General features: G+C 44.2%; 1 protein-coding gene across 5 annotated transcripts in view; it reads left to right on the forward strand.

The window, feature by feature from the left end:
- Positions 1 to 13,340, forward strand: part of FASTKD1 (FAST kinase domains 1) — a 30,215-nt gene extending 16,875 nt beyond the window's left edge. For 4 of the 5 annotated variants that reach the window (XM_075001762.1, XM_075001763.1, XM_075001764.1 and 1 more), the window contains 8 exons: positions 2,204 to 2,690; positions 4,471 to 4,585; positions 5,502 to 5,630; positions 7,335 to 7,466; positions 8,032 to 8,145; positions 9,120 to 9,255; positions 11,859 to 11,976; positions 13,179 to 13,340. In XM_075001762.1, the coding sequence (XP_074857863.1) occupies positions 2,204 to 2,690; positions 4,471 to 4,585; positions 5,502 to 5,630; positions 7,335 to 7,466; positions 8,032 to 8,145; positions 9,120 to 9,255; positions 11,859 to 11,976; positions 13,179 to 13,268 (1,321 nt within the window). In that variant the 3' untranslated portion in view covers positions 13,269 to 13,340. The remainder of the gene's footprint in view (positions 1 to 2,203; positions 2,691 to 4,470; positions 4,586 to 5,501; positions 5,631 to 7,334; positions 7,467 to 8,031; positions 8,146 to 9,119; positions 9,256 to 11,858; positions 11,977 to 13,178) is intronic. The other variant, XM_075001766.1, reaches the window with a different exon arrangement.
- The last annotated feature ends 8,712 nt before the right edge of the window (positions 13,341 to 22,052 follow it).

Genomic DNA, 22,052 nt, shown 5'->3' on the forward strand with positions numbered 1-22,052 from the left:
TGATTGGGAAGCTTCACTTAGCTGCCTGAAGAAAGCCTCATCTACCTCATCTCCCTGATCTGGTGGTCTATAGCAGACACCCACTACAACATCACTTCTGTTACTTCTGCCTCCAGGCTTAACCCAGAGACACTCAACTGGATTTTCTCCCTCCTTATTCTGGAGCTCTGAGCAATCATACTGCTCCCTCACATAGAGCACAACTCCTCCTCCTTTTCTCCCCTGTCTGTCCATCCTAAACAGTTTATAACCTTCCATGACCGCGCTCCAGTTATGCGCCCCCCATTTTTATCCCTGCAATTAGCCAGTGCTCCCTAACCTGTCTAATAAAATCGAAACCAATGAAAATTTCCATTACGTTCATATGGGGAGGAAAAAAACCTTTCAGCACATGTAAGAAAATAAGTATGTAGCATGTAGAAACTTATTAATCAGTATATAAATGTGAATATACATAAAACCAGTAACACATTTCAAAATTTTTAATGAGACTGAGTGCTTTATAAATATAAAAACTCTTTATCTTGCTGTTTCAAGAGCCCGTCCCACCCACTCTACAGCTTGGGGTGGGGTGGGGAGGAGATTAAAAAAATAAAATCTCCCTGCTCTTTAAACAGTCTTCTTCCCCACCCGCCGACACTTCTCCAGCCCTCCTGGGTCTAAGTTAAACAAAAGAACAAAACAAAAGATGAACATAATGGCACTTAAAAGCCTGAACTCTCTCAGGAAGCTGAACAAAGGGGCTGTCCTGGTAGACGCGCACACCTCTTACCCCCCCCCAGTTAGCTGCCTCTGTCACACATGCCATTCAGCTTGCTCAGGTGAGGAGACCAGAAACTATCCCAGTGCTTCCAGGGGACGGTGGCCCTGTAGCTGGCAGGAGGTCTGGCAGCACATGTCAGCCTATCCCACGGAGGCTGCAGAGGCCCCTGCGGGGGACCAGAAATGAAGCAGATCCTGTGTTGTTAGCAGACGGAGGCAGGCAGGTCTGCTGAGCTGACAAAGGCTGTGGAGAGGCAGCGGAGAGTCCCTGCAGGCGGTGGGGGGGAGCTGACTGTGCTGCACCCCCCCGCCCCATTTGAAATTTCACATCCCCCGCAGTTTCCTCACCCTCCCAAGGCCTGTGAAAGCTCATGCTCATGCTCATGCTCAAAACTTTTCTGTTAGTCTACAAGGTGCCACAGGGATCCCACTTTCACAGGCCTTGGGAGGCAGACCAATCCTTGCCCACAGACAACCTGCCAACCTGAAGCAAATCCTAACCAGCAACTATACACTGCACCACAGTCAATCTAACTCAGGGACCCATCCATGCAACAAACCTCGTTGCCAGCTCTGCCCACATATCTACACCAGTAACACCATTACAGGACCTAACCAGATCAGCCACGCCATCGTGGGTTCATTCAGCTGCACATCTACCAGTATAATTTATGCCATCATGTGCCAGCAATGCCCCTCTGCTCTATACATCGGACAAACTGGACAGTCTCTACGTAAAAGAGTAAACGCACACAAATCAGATATCAGAAATGGCAATATACAAAAACCCATAGGAGAGCACTTCAATCTTCCAGGCCACACAGTAGCAGACTTAAAAGTAGCTATCCTACAGCAAAAGAGTTTCAGGACCAGATTCCAAAGAGAAATTTCTGAGCTACAATTCATCTGCAAATTTGACGCCCTCAGCTCAGGCTTAAACAAAGACTGTGAATGGCTGGCTAAACACAAAAGCAGCTTCCCCTCCCTTGGTGCTCACACCTCCAGATCAACTGCTGGTAGTAAGCCTCACCCTTGCTGACTGAGCTAACCTTGTTATCCCCACCCTTGCTCTGGCTTATTTATACCTGGCCCTGCAGATTTCCAAGACCAGCATCTGATGAAGTGAGTCTGTGCTCACGAAAGCTCATGCTCAAAACTTTTCTGTTAGTCTATAAGGTGCCACAGGACCCTTTGTTGTTTTTACAGATCCAGACTAACACGGCTACCCCTCCGATACTTGAATGAATGAGACAGTAGACAATGCTTTGGATTTCTACCGCATAGTTATTGCCATTATTGCAAACTTTTGAAATGTAGATTAGCAAGGTTAATGCTTTGTTTTTTAATTAGCATTTATATTTACATAATTTATTTGCTGCTTTTATCCATAAATTTGTATTTGTCAGTACTGATAGTTTTGTCTCTTTTTTCATTCTTTCAGATACTTACAATTTAATGTTGTACCCAGTGACATTTCTAAGCTAATTCGGGTTCTGTCCATTCTGCCCATTTCTCGAGTGGATGAAGTAGTGATTAACAAGATTGATGCAGTTTTGCCTCAGAGCAGCTTAGGTGATTTGAATGCCTTTGCTGCAGCTCTTGTAAGATGGAGTTGTCATGACCAGACACATCAGCAAAGCATGTCTGGACCATGTGCAAAGCTTCTGCAAAAACTAAGTAACTATGGGTATCAGAGACTTCAAAAAGCCAGTGACTTGGATCTGTTGCTGCAAGAACTTAGATACATATATGGAGATTGGTTTGAAGAAATGATTGTTGAAGAAACAATTAATACTTTTCAGCGATTGATGGACCAAATTACATGGATGAATGTACTAGAATTTTCATCTTTTCTCATCAAAACAAACTTCCTCTGTACTCCATTACTTGACAGAATAGCTTCCGTGGCAGTTCAGCACTTAAGCAAGGTATTGATAAGTTTAACATATAAGCAAGATACATTGTGTTACTGATGGTAAGGAGTCCTGGACACCTTAGAGACTAGAGCTATGTCTACACTACAGCCATATGTTGACAGAAGTCTTTGTCGGGAGGTATCTTCCAACAAAACTTCTGTCGATAGATTGTGGCCACACACGAAAGCAGATTGCTCTGTCTATCCGCTGTGTCCACAGAGTGCAGCTAGACTGCCTGGCCACTCTCTTGACAGACCAGCCAACCGACAGCACAGCAGACAGGGCTGCGCAGTAACCCAGGATCCCTGTCTGTCAACAGAGGGCCCCCCAGAATGTCCACATTGCTTTTTTGTTGACAGATTCTGTCGAGAAAGGCATTCTGCCTCATGGAGAAAAGGCAGAATGCTGTCGACAAAAGTGGTCCATTCTGTCGATTTTTTTATTTATTTATTTTTTTTTTCCGTCAACAGAACGCATTTTTAGTGTGGATGTTCCATGAGTTTTGTTGACAAAATGCCTGTTTTGTCGAAAAAACCCTCTAGCCTAGACGTAGCCTAACAGATTTATTAGGGCATAAGCTTTTGTGGGTAAAACCCACATCATCAGATGAACTGGAGTGGAAATATAAAGGCAGGTATAGAAGTAAGTAAATTAGTGCAAAAGAAAGAAGCTACTATCAATTTTAAATTAGGGTGATCCGTCACAGGAATTGTGGCCATTCAGTTAAGTTGATAGGGAGATGTGTTCCTGTAATTTTAGTATGTCATAGATCGGGGAGGGAAGATGCCAGATCAGGTCTGCCAGGGTTAGTGCCTGGCAGGCTCCCACCTTTATATTTACCTGTGCCTCTCCATATACCGTGTGATCACAGTTCTAGTTGGCTGTGGATCGCCATTGTCTGTGAACAGTGATTTGCAGCCAACAAGAGCTGTGATGGCCAGATACCTGCAGAGGGCTCAGTGGTCGACCACCAAGGGCTAACCCTGTCGGGCTACCACTTTTTTATTGCCCAACCCATCATGAATGATATATTATATATATAGTCTTTAGAAGTTCGGCTCTTGATGGTATGATCATATGCACTTCCTTTTTTCTCTTATATTTTTGTTACAGTGTAATGGGTTTTATTCCTCCCCTTCCAACTTCTTGGTGAATTAGTCAGTAATGTCTGGAACTAACCAGAATAACCAAATGTTGGGAGTGACATCAAAGGCATAGGGGACGCAATGATTTCAAACCTATTAACTGGCCATGCTAGAGGTTTTACTCTACTTCAGATCTGAAATAGAGGAGGTTTTAGTTCCAGAATGAAAATTTTCCTTAAACAGGTATCACCCTTTTTATAAGGACAGATAAATTAGTTTCCTTTTCAGCTCAGTTGTCAATACATTATCTCCTGAAGAGAACGCATTTTAAACTTATTGCATTTACTAGTTTTATGGTTGGAAGATGAACTATAAGATTTTAGATAAGAAGTTGGACATAACTCTGATTTTGGAAATAAGAATTAATGTTTTTATTTCTATAGTTATCTGCTTTTACTTTTGCTCTAATGCAGAGACTTTAATTGTAATATTTCCAAATATTAATCAGTTGTGTATATTTTAAAATGTTTCAATGCTGTAAAAGCTGAGGAGCAAAGGAAATAATTGGAATTTAAACACAGCCCATGTGCTCTAGGTCTTCTGTTTCTGAATTAATTACAAATCTCTCCATTAAAATGAAACATCACACTTGTTGAAATTGCTTCTTTTTCACTCCTATAATGGTTGTTTTAACATTTCTTATCCAGATCCACCCTTCTGGAACCTATGCTATCCTCCTGCCTTTCACTGTTCTGAATTATGATCCTCCTCAAAGTGAAGAGTTCTTTGAGATGTGCATCCAACATTTTAGTTCTTACTTGGGTAAGTGGTGCGAGGTATTCACTGTGTTTCCATGGAAATTCAGAGCCATATTCCACCCTTCAGAAATCACTGTTGCTATGAGACTTAGAGTACATCTTGAATGGTCGTATGAAGAAAGTGAGAATTTAAATTAGTTGATTTCCATGCAGGTAAATGAAAGATCCTTTAAAATAATTATTGTGGCCTTTGATAAGTGGATTGGCATCAAGCCCTTAATTATCTTGGTGAGAGGAGAGATCTTATGGTTGATTACCAGAAGATGGTGAGCCAGGAGAAGAAGAACAAAGAGACAGATTGCTTGGCTGATTAGTTGGGGAGTTGTGTGAAACTATGTAGTGGCTTGTTATTACCTCTTGTAAGACTACTCAGTTTCTTCCTGCAGAGATATGCCCTAATTAGGCCAAGCTTCTGTGAAGTCAGAGAGACAAAGTTCCCCTTGGCAGGTGGACAAACCTCGCTACTAGGAACAATATTTATAGATCATTAACCGGAATTACTGTGTTTAGATCTGCCCTCAGTGGCAAAATTGGAGAAGCAATGGGTATGTGCAAGTCCTTGTGTGTGTATTTAACTCTCATTGATAGTAAAGGGAGTGAGGCATGTTAATAAGCATCAGAGGGATAGCTGTGTTAATCTGTATCCACAGAAACAAGAAGTCCTGTGGCACCTTATAGACTACAAGATATATTAGCTCATAAGCTTTCATGGGCAAAGACCTACTTCGTCAGCTGCATGCAGAGACGGGTGGGTCTTTGCCCACAAAAGCTTATGCGTTAATATATCTGGTAGTCTGTAAGGTGCCACAAGACTGGGCATGTTGACGGAAGAAAAAGTAGATCTCACTGGGCAATTTTCATTTGACTTTTTAAGAAATGTATGCAATACATCCATACCAATGTATGTTTGGTTTTTAAAGGTTGTTTTGAGCCTCATCTCCTGGTACTACTTGGTTACTCCTTGGCTATTGCTGAATATTTTCCTCCAGCCCTGATAAATGCAATATTTAATGTTGATTTCCTAGCCAAACTGGATGCCCAGCTTGAAAGTAGGTATTTATCTCTCAATTTTTCTTGTATGTTTTTTATAAATGCTTTAAAGATTTATCAGATATATTTTTCTTACATTGTAAATGGTCCCAAGTCAGTGACGAACTAGATGTGTAGATTTAAAAATGACAAATACTCTAACATTAAAATTCCAGTAACCACAGTCTCTTTCTCCTTTTACTCAAGGCCCACTTTGAGACATGCTGAGTTTCTCCTGCACAAGGGTGCTTAACACCTCCCAGGATCAAACTTTTTAGATACTAAATCCAAAGTTTCTATTTCCTCCAGAAAATCTTATTACATCATCACTCGAGCAGGACAGGAAGTGCTGTGTATTCTGCTCATTTATGTCATGATGTTATGTGTTGAGGTAGGGAAAACATGGATATCTGAAGAGTATCTTTTCAAATATTTTCCCTTAAAATGAAAGTATACTTAAAATTCAAGACTTCCTCTCATCTGATCAGCCAGCTTGCAAATCTGCCACTTAGCAAACAGGCTGTGACTTGTAATTTTACTCAGCCTGCTATACTGTTCCCTAGTTAGTCTAGTTAGACATAAATTTCTATTTTTACTCACTCCTCCTTTCCCCACCCTCTTAGTTTGCTGCATGCAATTGTTGTATCTTGTCTAAAGGTGGGCTCTGATCCTGCTAAGGATGACAGTTAGTTGAAGTTACTATGTAAGGAAATGTTGACTTTGACAAGGCTTGTTCTTCAAAAAGTTCTTTGTTTTTTAGACCGTCTAGTTCGTAGCCAGTTATAAACTTTTCAGATTCAATTATTTTGCTTGCTTTTGTCTGATTAAACTAATTTGGTTATGTAGGATGTGACACAAAATGATGTGTAGATAAATATGCTAATACTGAAATTGAATTACTTTCAAGTGACCGAATCTTCCTGGAAGACCTCTTCACAAATGTAGCTTGATTTGGGTGATGGTTGGAGTGCTTGGTGGGAAGGAGTGGGAAGACAATGTATTTGGTTTTAAAAGACATCTGGGGAATCTGAGCATCATCAAGGATTTACTGAGGGCTCATTTGTAGTTAGCTTGTCCTCAGATTAGAATACCCGTAACATTTTGAGTGATTATTCGTTTTCCATACCCCAATATCTATTTTGAAATAAATTCTGCTACTGCAGAAGTCTTACAAGAACTAAGGAGATAGTGTGGGGGTTTGTAAGCAAAGAGGGGAGCACTATTTCCAGACTTTGATTCCCTTTTTCAGACACATTTTGCTACAACTAGACTGCTGGGCTGGCCCGTGATCATTGTTCCCTGTAATCTTTTCCATCTATCTATAGATTAAATTTTCTTTATGTGCAAACGTGAACCACTAGTGAAAACACAAAACCTAGTGGTGGATGATATGCTAGGCAGCTGGGTGACATTTGAATTTCTTTTGAGTGGACACACAAGTGCAAAACTTATAGGGAGCGCTGCCTCTCTATCATTCAGTTAAGAGCTGCTGGGTAGGAAATTCAGAAGACGAGTTTTGGATGGCTGCCTTTTTCTCATCCCTTATTGTTGAGTAAAAAGAAAGGACAAAATTCCAGTTGATGGATTTCCCTGTCTTTTTTTAAGATTCTGAACTTAAGTGTTTTCATGCAGTGCTAGCTAAAAGGCTGTTTCTCCATCAGTTTATTCGATGCTTTGAATGGCCCTACAGATGTCCCATGTTGTAGCTGACTTTTTAAATTCAGCCCTAGCAGATAGCTTAAATTGGAGGATCCGGTTGCGCCTGATGGAACTGAACAGAGCCGTGTGTCTGGAATGCCCAGAGTTTCAGATCCCTTGGTTTCATGAGCGCTACTGTCAGCAAATGCAGCATAAAGGTCAGTATTTTAGGAGAGGCAACACCATTGTTGTTATTTCTGGAGAACCCTGATGGCTTGGTAGGTGCTACATTTTTCTCTAGCATTGTAATAGAGTTATTTATTAGCATAATATTCATGCTTATTATGAAGACCCAAAACTGAAAAGAATACTTAGCACAAAAGGAAATCGGATGAGACCTTAAAAACTGATGTCCAGTTTGTCCTGCAGTGATATGAAAATATCCTGTGGTAGTAACTGTAAAAAGTAAGGTTTTACTCCAGTGTAATTTGCTCTCCCTATCCCCCTTAGCCTCCATACACACCTTATTGTGATATGTGCCATTTATGTACCTGCCCGCTACTCTTCTCCTCAGACGTGGTGGAGCTACAGATAGGTTGTGAAAGGTTAGCTTTCACAAGCAGAGCAACATTAGCCTTCTACAGAAATGCTTTAATCCCCGAGGTGGCTTTCAGATATACAGTGTAACAATTGCCCTTTTCTGTTTGCTGTGCCCCTCACTTTTTATTTCAGGATTGCAGGCCCGTATGTTGATGCATCAATTTGGCCATTTTGGTTTTGCAGGCAATGGCAGCACAAACACAGCAGAGCAGCAGATTCACAGAATGCTGGGGGAGATACTGGGAGGAAGCCAGTATGCAAAAGCATCTGTTCTCACACCTTACTACTATGGAATAGGTGAGCATTAATCAGCTCGAAATAGGTGGAACCAAGTAGAAATAGACTTGGATCCACAAGTCCACAGTTAATTCTTGTAGGACAGGGATTTTCAAACCTTCTTTCTCCTGACAAACCTGTAAAAAAATTGCTGATGCCTGCAGCCCAAAGTATTTACAACTTTTGACTAGGGGGTGGGCACTGGAGTGGGGCTGGGCATGAAGGGTTTGGGGAGCAGAAGGGGGCTCCAAGTTTGTGGGGGCACAGGGCTAGGATAGCGGATTCAGGCACAAGCTTACCTCCAGCAGTTCCCAATCAGTGTATGCCTAGGGGTGCTAAGGCTGGGGCCCTCCTTTTTCTTGCACTGTGGACTGTGCTGAGCCCCAGAAACAGCCGGCAGCAGGTCTGGCTCCTTGGTGGAGGCACAGGCACTGTCTCCCCTGCAGCTCCTATTGGTCAGGCTGGTGCCTGTGGCTGGGGGAGTTCCCAGAGCCCATTGGCCCTTCATCTCGGAGCTGGACCTGGTGCTGGCCATTGCCAAGGCATAGCGCAGTCTACAGTGCCAGGACAGGCAGGAAGCTTGCTTTACCCCCTGCCCCCATGTTTGTCACTCTACAGCAAAGAGACCAAGTACCTGACACTCTGCAACCTAAAATCAGGTTGCAACTCATATGAAAACCATTGCTGCAGGGGTTATTAAAGTCCTGAGTCATGTCCGTAGCTTCTTGGCTATATAGTTTTGGAGCCCCTGAAGATTGTGCCTGTGTATTTGAGTATAACAAGCCATCAAACAAAAAGTTGCTATTTTGGAAACTGTATACAAAGTGAGTCTGAAAAAAATGCATAACCAGCTTTGCCTTAGATAATACCAATAATATTAGATAACTCCAGTGATCACTGTCGCTTAGTTTTTCTTAAAATAAATGTTCTAGCTATCCAACCAGCTCGTTTGCCTGTTATATTAATTATTGTACTGGGTTGTTTCATTTTCTTAGATTTTGAATGCATTCTGGATAAAAACAAAAAGCCTCTTCCCTATTTGGATCAGAATATAGTTTTGTCTGACTTAGTACAGTGGGGACCAGACATCAAGCTCCTAGGGAAGAAGGGGCTACCACCAGGAGCACAGAGGTTAGTACGTGGGTTTTCTGTGCATTAGATTTTGCTAGATAGAGGAATCAAGATTCTATACTCAGTTTTTTTTTCTTACCCTTCATGCTAGCTATGGTTTCTCTTTTTTAGTGGACATATCACACCTATTGCGACAGGGAGTGGGACCGAGGGACAGCTGTTCCTTGTGAACAGCTGGTATCAGTATGGTCCCAACTCATTTTATTTAAACTCTTCTAATTTGAAAAGTAGAAAATCAAAGCCCTTTGGCTTCTATTAGGTGCACTACTTAGATGCACAATTTTTGCAATCCAGCCCTGACTTCTCAAAGGCGGTTGCTTTGCAGACTGCTTGCACTCACTGTTGAACCTAATGAAGGTGCAGATGTGAAGAACCTACAAGCTTTAGCCTCAGTGTCTCAGCACTAACACCTGTAAAATGGAGATATGGCTCACCAAGTGGACAGCACCAGTCTGTGGAGGGTTAAGGACTGTAGATGAGCTTTAGGGTTCTAAGGTGTAAAAGATGAACAAAGTTTTACAAGGTACGGTGGTTGGCTCAAAAAGTCAGCCTTTATCAACAGTATCTGAGATGCCAAACTAATTGCCTTGTGTGGATCTTGTTCAGATCCAAGCATGTGGTAACTGTTAATACACGCTGACTTTTCAATGGCAACAACACATTCCTTGCTTACTGTTTTTGGTTCTCTGTGCCTTAAATATTGAGTCTGTTGTGGTCTGGCTATGGTCTGAAGAAGTGGGTCTGTCCCACGAAAGCTCACCTAATAAACTATTTTGCTAGTCTTTAAAGTGCTACTTGACTGCTTTTTGTTCTAATTAGAAGGTGCTTCCAAAAATGTGCATGTGCTACCACTGAGTGAACAAACCTGGCATGTTGTACATCCACACGGTTTGATAATGGACACCTAATACACTATAAGGCCTCTCTACTGGTAGTATCTTACGTACAGCAATATGTTTGCTTCTGAGTTTGAGCAGTGCACCTGTGCTGTTGAGATATTGCACCTGTGCTGCATTGGCTGCCTTTGGAAAGGCCTGGTTTCATGTTGGCTGCTTTTTTAAGTTCTTCAGGCCTGTATTCCAGGCTTCCTCTGGAACTTTGTCCTGAAGAGGTTTTGTGCTGACACCTACTTTTCAGCGTGATTTTTACTCTTGTATGTGTACAAATCAGGACTTTGCTTATATGAATCAATAGTTAGGTGTACAACTGTTATGTGGGCAGATGCCATAAAAATGTCTGCCTTCAAAGTGTTGGTCTGACAGTTTTCCTGTTTTGCAGCTTCTAGAGATAAAAAGGAAAAAGATTTGGGAACCATCTACATTTCGTGTTTGTCTCAATCAGAGGTGTCCAACCTTTTCTCATTGGGGGCCACACAGCAAATTTTTAGGTGTTCTGGGGGCCAAACACAAAATAGCCCGAAACTGCCACCACCACCTCTCACCCCCAGGCTTAACGCCCCCCTTGCAGCCCCAAACTGTCCCTCCAAGCCCAGGATTAACTTACCCAAGAGCTCTGCATGCTGCCACCCCCTGCTGCTCCTTCACTGAGCTCTCTCCTCTTCACTGCGGCTGCGCGGGTCTCCCCAGCCCTCCTACTCCCCCTACAAACATCACAGCAGGGGCAGTTCCCAGTGCCCTGCTGCACTGAAAGAATAAAACTCAATTTAATTGGTTTAATGGCCGGAATCCTTTTGCTGGCCATAAAACCAATTAAACTAAGTTCTACTTCAGTGTTTCTCAACTTTTTTTTTTTTTATTAAGTACCCCTTTTTAAAAAAAAAAATTGGAAGTACCCCCACTACCCACAATTTTCAGACATGCAAAATCCCAAACCCCCTCCCGAGCCAGGCACCCCAGCTCTCTGCTTTAACTCAGGCCCCCCTTCCCTGCCCCAGAGCCAAGCACCGCGGCCCCTGCCAGCTTTAACCCATTCCCCACTCTTTCCAAAGCCAGGCAGCCCCAGCCCTACACTTTAATCAAATCTCCACACTCCCCCAGAGCCAGGCACCCCCAGTTCTCCATTTTAACCCAATACCCCCTCCCCCAGAGCCAGGTACTCCCAGCCCCCCTGCTTTAATCCAGCCCACCCCCTACTACTATCCAATGCTGATGACTCACTGGAGCCACCGCTGCCATCTGCTTCTCCGTCCAAGATCTGGGGAGGGTTGTGTGTACAGAGTGTTGACAGCGTTTCCGCAGCTTTGAACATTTTATGGCTCAAAGAGCCAGATGTAGCTCTCGTGTGCATACCGCTTGCTGCTTCTTTCTGCCCCTGCCATGCTGTACGGGAGCCAGAGGAGGAGTCAGGTGGCAGAGGCAGGAGCCGCAAATGGCTCCTTAAAGAGCCACATGTGGCTCAGTGTCACCTAGCTGACTTTTAAAAATGGCACTGCTGCTGGCTCCACGGGTCAGGTGTTGGACACTCCTAGTCTGGATAAATCTGAGTCTTGACTTGAAAAATGAGTTTAATTTTCTTTAAATTTTTGGACTTTATTTTTTGGGTTAGCTTAATGGTAGTTTGGCTACCACTACTATAAATGAAGAGGGGGATCATTACTAGATCTCCTCCTATTAATATTTGAAAGTAACTATTTTGTTTGTTAGCAGAATTGCTGTGGAATTTCTTGATTCTAAAGCTTTTTGCAAAAATTCATGTCACCTCAAAGGAGAAATTGCGATGAAAAAAAGACACTTGGAAATTTTGGGGTACCATGTGGTTCAGGTATGGTGCACACAATCTGTTATATTAGTATCCTGTTGTGGAACTGGTCTGTACAATGGTATCCTCCTAAGCTCTCCCTTTCAAAAACAGTATATAGTTCCTCTTTAATAGATGATGGCGTGTCTGGCTGGATGCTCTCCGGTATTTGCAGGGGATTCTGCAAGCTCTGCTCAAACAGAGGAAGTGAAGGAGGCACCCTCTTTTTGGTATATAATTGGTGCATTCTAAATGGAATGCCACACTGGAATTACCTTTTACATGGAGTGAACTTCTATTTAAAAGGAGTGACAATCCATTGAAATGCACTGAATCAATTTGGGAATTTTGTTCCACTTCAGTTCAAGCGTGGGCTTTCTACAGGACCTCCTAATCTCGGCTGGTGCAGATCCAGCAGTGGAAACTGGGGGATAGACGAGGCACAGAGATTTACCATTGTGGTGTCCAGCCCTGATACAGTGATGAAAAACACATGTTCTGCCTCAGCTATTGAGCCCACTGTTGCTACAAATGGTGGAGTTGCCGCAATGGATGAGTAGAGATCTAGGTTTATGATTCCTCCAACCCAGTGTAGACATACCCTAGAAGTCAAAGTTCACAATAAGCAAGTTCTGTGCTTTAACACTTGCTTCACCTACGGTAATTTGAAACAGAATCCTTCCTATTTGACTTACACTTTTTTCTCCAGACAGCTTGTATATCCTTAAATTTATTCCTTTGGTATTCTTCACATGCTATATCTTACACAATTGTATCATATCAGTTCCTGTCTGAGGCAGATTTTGAAACTTAAGGGTCAGGTCTTTGGCTGCTATAAATTGCAAGTGGATACCAGTGGAGGAGTTAGTCCTTAATTAGAGGCGTTTGGAAATTCTGACAGGAAATGACATGGCAATGGAACTTTCCCGTCTTACTTTACTAGAGGATTTGGTCCTTCATCTCCACTGTTTCTATTCTGTGAAAGCAAGCTGACTGTTACCAGGCATATACATTTAGAGTTAAGAAGTTCCTAATATTAAATTGAATCATACCCCATTAAAGGCAACATCTCCTTCAACAGTTGTCAACCTTAAATATCTTAATATGGAACATGCAGGCATTAAATAAAAGGTGTCACATACTGCATACATGTAGCTACTGTGATACCATGTCTACAACAAGAAGAAATGGTACCAGTAAGTTACTGTGCAAACTCTGTCTTACAGATTCCTCACTTTGAATGGAATTCCATGGAGCTATCATCAAAAGATGCATGGATGCATTATCTGAAAAAGAATATATTTGAGACAAGTTAATATAGGGATACAATCATGAATCTATATTTTGTATGAACATGTAACTTTATCATGTAACATTAAATATTTTGAATCCTAAAGACATTTATTCTCTTTATAAATAGAGGAAATCTTGAATAAGACTTGGCATTGGGAACCTGGAGATATAATCCTTAGTTTATCAGTGACTTGTCTGGTAGGAAAGGTCTAAAAAAGTGATTAAAGAAACTTAAATTTTACATTATCCCCAAGTTATACTAGTTCAGGCTTGCAACCAGCTGTGACTCTGACAGCTTGTCCATAAAATGACACTACTACCTCCTCAGCACTGCCCATCCTTTAAATGGCTGTTGGTGTGCCAGGCAGTGTGCTCCAGATGGTGCTAAGGGCTGATGGGGGGGGAGGAAATGTGGTGCTGAGGGTTGGCTGCCCCCCAGCTCTGTCCTTTCCACCAAAGGTCCCAACCCTTCCAGGAACACAGAGCTAGTCCCTACCCTCCAGCTGGCCCAGAGCCTTGTGAGTGTGTCGGCTCCCCGATCTGGTAATGCATGGCACATCTAGCAGAAAAAGTTTAGATCGAATATTAGTAACGTAACTTCTCTGCTTAGAAGGACAGTATGTATTAGTTAGTATTGTTAAGCTTGAGATGGATATCATGAGATGTCAGTATCCCAAGAAACAGCATTGCCTTATTTCAATGATTAATGGGACATTTTTTGGTTAGTTTCTCATTAATTTTCCAAAATACAGAATGACATTTCTGTAAGCAAGGGAGAGACTTTACAGTGCACCCAAGGGCAAAACTACTACTATGTGCTGAAGACTTAGGTGGACTATCAGGAAGGCCTGATGGTGAAATCTCTTCAATACTGTCTTGGGATTGGTGAGAGAAGAGGTAAGCGACACCATGCCTACAGGCTGACAGGCTTTTAGGGACTTCTTAGCAATATCTCCCAAGTTGCAGGATGTCCGGTAGTTCGATAAGCACTCATGGCTTTGTTTTCTCAACAATCCTGAAATGCAGGAGAAGGGCACAGAACAAACAAGAGAATGTCTGCAGTAGGAAGACATAGGCGATGTGTAGCAATGCTATGTAGAAGCAGTCTTTTACTCAGGAGCTTTACGGCTATGTCTAGGTGAGAGGGTTGTGTCAGCAAAGTGGCCGTTTTGTTGACAAAACCCGCAGAGCGTCCAGATTCTTAAGGGCATTCTGGCAACACTAAGTTGGCAGAACACAGCACTTTTGTCAACAGCTGTATCCTGCTTGCCATGAGGAAGAACGCCTCTATCAGCAGAGATCTGTCAACAAAACACTAGTCTGGATGTTCTGGGGGCTTTCTGTTGACAGGAGAAGCCTCCAGGGCACCACACAGGTGCCCCAGGGGACACCCTGTCCACAGCAATCAGTGCTTTCTTGTTCCTGCTGCCGGCCCCTGTTAAAGCCACAGGGACCCCAGCAAATCCTGTGGCAGGAAGCTGATTGCTTTGCTGTTTGCATGCAGCACACAGCTGTGTCCCATGTCCTCGCAGCCACTCCTTACCAGCCAATGGTTCCCATGACAGACCAGCATGGAGCCAGCGACCTCCCAGGGCCCTCGAGCAACCAGCCTGAGGGGTCTCAGGAGCCACCCTGGAACGGCAAGAGGTGGGCCCCCTCCTGGACCGGCTTGAGGTTCAGGCCCTGTTGGACCTGTGAGAGGAGGAGGAGACCCTCCAAGACCCCAAAGCAAAGCATCACAATGCCCTCATGTATATGAGGATGGCCACCATGCTGGCCAAACTCCCCCGAAAGCATGGAGCAGGTACGGGTAAAGATGAAAGAACTGCACCAGAGCTCTCTCTGTGCCCGGGACGCTGCCCAATGCTCTAGGGCAGGATCTGCCACCTGCCCCTCCTACAGGGAGCTGCATGGCCTCCTGGGAGGAGACACATCCCTGCCACACCACTGCATAGACATGGTGCTCAAGGCCTCCTCCACCACAGCGGGAGCCCTGGAGGAGGAGGAGGAGGGCCTCTGAGCCCCAGTCCCTGCTGGAGCCAGATGGAGATGGAGTTGAAGGCCAGCAACAGCCACTACATCATCTTGGATCCCAGCAGCCAGGCCGTGTCCAGGGCATTGTTAAAGCTGGATGAGAGTCCCTCCAGTGAGTACCCCATGCATCACACATCCCAGGGTGTGGGAGGTGCGTGCAGATGCAGCATGCTGTGAGTGTCGCCTGGACGGCTTGGGCAGGACCTCGTGGTGTGATCCTGGCACATGGAACCATGTATACGTTAGTGTGTGCCACCTGGACCCAATAGACATCCCCCATGTTGGCATCCCGCTGCTAGCCTCACAGGAGGCCAGACAAGCCCCAGGCTCCAGAGCGGGGCCTCCCAGGCCCTGCCATGGTTGGAAGTGGGCTAGCCACAAGGGCACTGGCCTGACCCCAGACACACCGAGGAGTGTGGCACCTGGCATGCCTGCACGTGAGAGGCAGCACTCGCTCCCATAGACAGTGCCGTGGGCCACAGGTGTGTGAGTGCGACAGGCTGCTCCTGGCTCACCCGCCATCCATGAGGTGACCTCCCACTGCCATGGCTGGACAGCCACTTTGGCTGCTAGTCTGTTGAGTGTGTGTGTCGGGGGGGTGGGGGGAGCAGCAGTCAGCACAGTCCCAGAGGCACCATGGAGTCCCCGTGTGGCAGGGTCCGCCATGTTGGCCAAACATGGCTCTGCTCCCAGGACGTCCCCATCCCTTGGCCTGGGGGATGTTGGTTGATGCTCGTTGTGGAGGAGCATGGCTTCAGGGGCTGTGTTGCTTGAATGACTCACTGTCTCTCCTCCTTGTCTTCACTACAGCTGGACCAACACCGTCCGAGGGCTGAGCCACCCCCAATCTCACCACCAGGGCGAGCCAGCGGCCAGAGGAGCCACTGGAGCATGTATGAGAACCTCCCTGGGACCACAACGCTGCCCTCCTAGACAAGGACATGACACAGAGTGGCAGTCGCAGACCTGGGACCAATTCATGTCCCGCTTGGATGCTGCCACTGGCATCTGGTGGGATATGATGGCCCAGCCACCCATGGCTGCCCCTCCCTGCCCCGCCGGCATTCCTGCAGGGTGTCCTGGACCTGCTCCAGTGGCTAAGGGCCATGCCCACTCTCTCTTCCCCTGAGGCCCCACTGCTTCTCCTGCCCACCCAGACACTGCTGCAGCCTCCACCTCCTCCATCCCTCCCCCCCAGTCCTGGCCCCAAATCAGCCCTGATGGGGGCCCCAAACCCACAACGGGAGGGGATCCCGATGCCAACACCATTCAGGGTCCTGCTCCCCATTGGGGTTGTTGTAAGATGCTGTCCAACAAAATCTTCTGCCAACATATCACTGTAATCTAGACATAGCCTATGATTGCTTGGTTGTTAGGACTCCTCCCCTGGGTGGGCAGCCCTTATGCTGAGAAAAAAATTCTGTTACATCTGTTTGGTGCGTTCCCTTTAAATCTAGCCTGGGTAAACAGCTGATGCTCTAAACTAGCTGTCTTGAAACTGGTTACTGCTTTTGCTTTTACTAGTAAGAAAGGGTTACTCACCCTCTGCAGTAACTGCAGTTCTTCAAGATGGCTGTCCCTGTGGGGTGCTCCACCTTAGGTGGTTGGGCACCCTGCATGCCTGGCCAGATGATTTTTAGCAGTGCTTAGTGGCCTGTCTGCACATTCTCAGGGAGCCTTATTGAGAGAGCGCGAGAGAGAGTTACTGAGCATGTGCGAGCCCAGTTCCCCTCCACTCCTTCTATGCCCTGATAGGCACACAGGATGCCCCGAACTAGAGAGGAGGAAGGGTGGGTGGTGGAGCACCCACAGGGACACCTGTCTTGAAGAACTTAAGTTACTGCAGAGGGTGACTAACCATTTCTTCTTCTTTGAGTCTGTCCTGTGGGTGCTCCACCTTAGGTGTCTGTGAAGCCCTGTGTCCGCGAAGCCGTGTGTCCGCTGGATGTGGGAGCTTTGGGTGACATAGTGCCTTTATGAGCAGCCGTGAGGATGGACTGACCAAATAGAGTTCCCTGGGAGGGAAAGAGTCAAGCACATAGTGTGTCGTGAAGTTATGGTTAGATGACCATGCAGCTGATTTATAAATGTCTAATAGATGAATGCCCTGGATGTATGCAGTTGATGCGGCCATGGCTCTGGCCGAATGTGCATGGAGCTGGGCAGGGGGCTCCCTGTCAAATAGCAAGTACAAGAATCTTAAGTACTCTGCTATCCACTTGGAAAGCTTGTGGGAGGAGATAGAAAGTCCCAGAGATGGCTGTACAGTGCAAATGAACAATCTGTTGGACTTGTGGATTTTTGAAGTTGTGTCTGTATACAAAGCAGTGGCCCTGCTGAGAGCCAGGGAGTGGAACCTTGCCTGGGTCTTGTCTCCGTGAGGTTTAGGAGAGAAGACAGGTAAGTTGATGGGCTCATTGCAGTGGAATGTGGGGGAGACCTTTGGTACAAACTTTGGGCGAGACCTAAGCACCACCTTGTCTTTATGAAAGACCAGGAAGAGTGAGTGTAATCAGGGCTGCAATTTCCCCCACTTGTCTGGTGGAAGTTATGGCCACCAGAAAGGCCACCTTCATACAACGGTGGATGAGTGCGCATGTTGCCGTTGGTTTGAAGGGTTTCACGCTCAGAGCCCTAACAAAACAAAAAGCAGTCAAGTAGCACTTTAAAGACTAGCAAAATAGTTTATTAGGTGAGCTTTTGTGGGACAGACCCACTTCTTCAGACCATAGCTAGACCAGAACAGACTCAATATTTAAGGCACAGAGAACCAAAAACAGTAAGCAAGGAGGACAAATCAGAAAAAGATAATCAAGGTGAGCAAATCAGAGAGTGGAGGGGTGGGGGGGAAGGTCAAGAATTAGATTGAGCCAAGTATGCAGACGAGCACCTATAGTGACTGAGAAAGTTCCCATCACGATTTAAACCATGTGTTAATGTGCCGAATTTGAATATAAAAGCCAGCTCGGCTGCTTCCCTTTCCAGAACGGTGTGATAATTCTTCAGTAACACACATACCTTTAGGTCATTGACAGAATGCCCCATTCCATTAAAACGTTGACTAACTGGTTTGTGGATCTGGAGTGTTTTGATGTCTGTTTTGTGCCCATTGACCCTTTGTCTAAGGGAGTTAGACATCTGTCCAATATACAAAGCATCTGGGCATTGTTGGCACATGATGGCATATATGATGTTAGTAGAGGAGCATGAGAAAGTGCCTGTGATTCTGTGAGTAACCTCTTCTTCTCTGTTACTATTCAGAGCCCTAAAAATGAGATTGAGGTCCCAGGTGGAGACTGGTGGTTTGATGGGAGGATAAGTGTGTCTCAGCCCTTTTAGGAACCTCCTTGTGACAGGATGAGAAAACACAAAGACATCCTCTATAGGCTCATGTAGGGCTGTGATGGCCATGAAGTGGACTTTGAGGGAGCTAAGGGAGAAAGACAAAAGTCCTTAAGCTCTGTGACATATTGCAGGATAGCAGACAGCTGGGGGGATGCCGTGTCGAGTTGGTTTCTTTGGGACCAGATGGAGGAAATGCAGATGTATTCTGGTTCTGACCGGTGCTGGAGGCAGCAGAAGAGGAACTGAGGGGAACAGGGCTCACACATGCCCAGTAACTCTCTCTCTGTCTCAGTAAGGCTCTTTGAGCATGTGCAGACAGCTCCACTAAGCACTGCTAAATACGATCTGGCTGGGTGCGCAGAGTGACCCAAACACCTGATGAAGCTGACAGGTATTGCAAGTGCTGCTGCTTGCTCTTCCACTGCAGAGTGGGAATGCACCCCTGTGAAGCCCTGGAGAGCACCCATCAATTTCTTTCTCTTGCAAAACAAATCATCCAAACACTGTCAGTGCTATTACTAGCAGAACTGCATATGAGGAAACCTAGGTGAGGCTGCAGTAAAAAAGGAGCAAAAAGCTGTGATCAAATTGTGAGGCCCTTACAGGGACTTGCTTTCCTATAGGCAGACTGCAGGTTACACCTGTGGAGGGCAAGAAAGGAAGTTGGGCTTGTGGCAGAAGGTGGGCAGTGAGTTCCTTGACATGCCTGTTCTTTCTGGATTGCACATGAGAGAAGATGAATACAACTGCTCTGTAGCAATTAGGCTTTTCGTGATCCTGGTAAAGAGGCAGGCACACAGATCTTGTTTCCATGTTAATTGACGTTTGTAAACTATGCAAGGCTGGTTTCTGTGCTAAATATTTGTACGGAGAAGTAAAGCCTAGATCAAAACTGTTGCTGAAGTGGATTAAGAAAGTACATTTGTCCTGGAAAAGTTAAAAAAACAAACACACACAAAACCCACTGAAACAAGTATTTTTTTTCCTTCTTTTCTTTTTTAAAGTGGTGTGTTTATTTAGTTTGAAATAATTTTCATTCAGACTTAAATCAGTGAGTGTTATTTAAAAATTAGTGGTATGTTTGTTTTTCCTTCCTCCTAACACCACTCTCTACTAATGCTATCAGTCAGCATTGCTGTTATCTTGTAGTACTTAAACAAAATGAATTAGTTAAGAATTCAAATAAATCATTTACTTGACAAAAATTGATATTACAATATAGAATTTGCATAAAACTCCAAAACTATTTACTATATTGTTCCTTTAGAGTAAATATTTAAATATGTAAATCTTTAAATATTACTTTATTTAGTGAAGACTGTGTGCCACGCTCTGGGTGGTGGTCTCCAGCCAAAGGATTTTACAATTCAAAAGGAGTAACAATTTATTTGTAAAGAGTACTATCTGGCAGCAAGTGTTGATTGTTGCCAATAAGGGTCATATTGGTCAGCAACAAGTGTCTTAAGTGTATGTCTGAAGTCCGAATTTAGCCTTTGTGGAACGTGTCTGAGGTTTTTTACTTGCAACTGTGGCTCATAGCACAGGCACCAACAACTCTGAAAGAGCTGGCAGAATAAATTGCAGAACCACTAGTGGGTATTTTGGGTAAGTGTTGAACAACAGGTGAGAAATTTGAGAGCCTGTGTGCTTACCAAGAGAAGAGCCAATAAACTACCACTCTGTCTGCCTTATTACAGTCTCTTGAATATAGTGACTAGAACTAAAGCCATGTATATACTTTATCTTGCATTCAAGTAATAAAAAAACCAGTCATACGGCACTAGCTAAAGGCCTCAATCACGGCTGGCCCCTGCATTATTCTAGTTGCTGCAGAAATATATGTACAGTTCAAGTTTTGCTGCTGACTCTCATACAATGGACAACAGCAGGGATAAGGCTGATCTATAGACCACACAGTAAAAGGCTTTTTGAGTGCTGAAAAATATGAAAACGCTTATTGAAACCCAGTCCTCCTCCTCTTCCTCCTCATCCTCTACACTGAGGTAAAATGGACATGGAACCTAACAGTATAATCCATATGTTAATTTTCATTATGGACAATATTAACACTTTAAAATGTATTGGGGTAAATGGCACAAAGAAACATTTAATGTACAGTAAATGTCCATATGAGATTTAGAGAAGAATAGTTGTGCACTTTAAATTCACACCCTAGCTATTTTGCAATTTCTTCTCTGTGCGTACAAACCCTAAATTATCAAAGCAATATAACATAGCTGGCAACATAAGATCAATATAAACAGATATTCTTAATTATAGGGCCAGTTCCTCAGATGGTGTAAATCAGGGTCATTCAATTGACTTAAACAAGACTGTCAGTTTACGTCAGCTGAGGAGCTGGCTGATGTGCTTCCAGGAAAACCAAAAACATGAGATCCGGGAGTATACTTGTACAATGTCATCCTGGAATGCCTTTTGGTGCCTGTGCTTTTGAAACATGTTAACTTGTCACCCCAAGAAGGCAGTGCTGTAAGTATCTACATTTATATTGACTTTCTTTTTAATTTTCATGCAGTCCTTACATGTTTGCTACAATTGTATGGACTTAGGTTAGTGGTGCTTCTTTATTCAGGTGCTGTAAAAATACCTGCTCTCCTATAAAGACTGTTAAAACAGTTCTATTTTGGTCAAAGGCTGCATGAAATCTGTATAATTTTAAATTTGTTAAAAAATGAAAATACCACCATAAAACCTATTGATGAATTTTCCTTGTTGAGTCCTAGCTACAGTTACTAAATGTGTCCCAAGTTAACTCTTACTTTCTTTCCCCCTTTCAAATTGTGGAAACTGTTGCATGGCAAACAGTTGTGAATGCTCACAAGGCTTGTTGCTTTTTGTAGATCTCTGGAGTTTAAAACAAATCATGACAAGGGCTTGCTGACTTTAGCCATGTACGTTGAGCAGCTTCTTCTTCCCAGAAGAGTGATGCACACAGATATTTAACACGTGGGAGATGTCATGTTAGATCAGATGCTGCAAAGATCAAGGCATTGCTCTTCACTGTAGGAAGAGTTGGTGATAATGCAAAGCACGCACATGGCTACTGAAGGCTGAACAGCGCTGTGTGAATATGCTGCTACAACCTACTACCATGCCCCATATCACAAATTGAACAACTAAGCCCTTGGTGCCTGAAGAAGCTTCAGCATAGTGCAGAGGTGGGAGAAACAAAAAGGGGTGTCCAACATAGAATGGATTTTCTTTTATCTTTGTACTGTAGCAAGAAAACTCCTGTATCTCCCTCTCCACATTTTATGGTGTTTCCTAAATTCCCTTCAATTTATAAGTTTATTTCTGATACTGAAATCTGTCTCTCCAGAGATCTGTACATGAAATAGCCAAAAAAGAAAAATTAGGAAAAAGGGTGCTTTCAAAATCGGGGCACCCTTTCAAAGGAACACCTGCTA

The sequence above is a fragment of the Carettochelys insculpta genome, chromosome 8 (assembly GCF_033958435.1).
Source record: "Carettochelys insculpta isolate YL-2023 chromosome 8, ASM3395843v1, whole genome shotgun sequence".
NCBI lineage: Eukaryota > Metazoa > Chordata > Testudines > Carettochelyidae > Carettochelys > Carettochelys insculpta.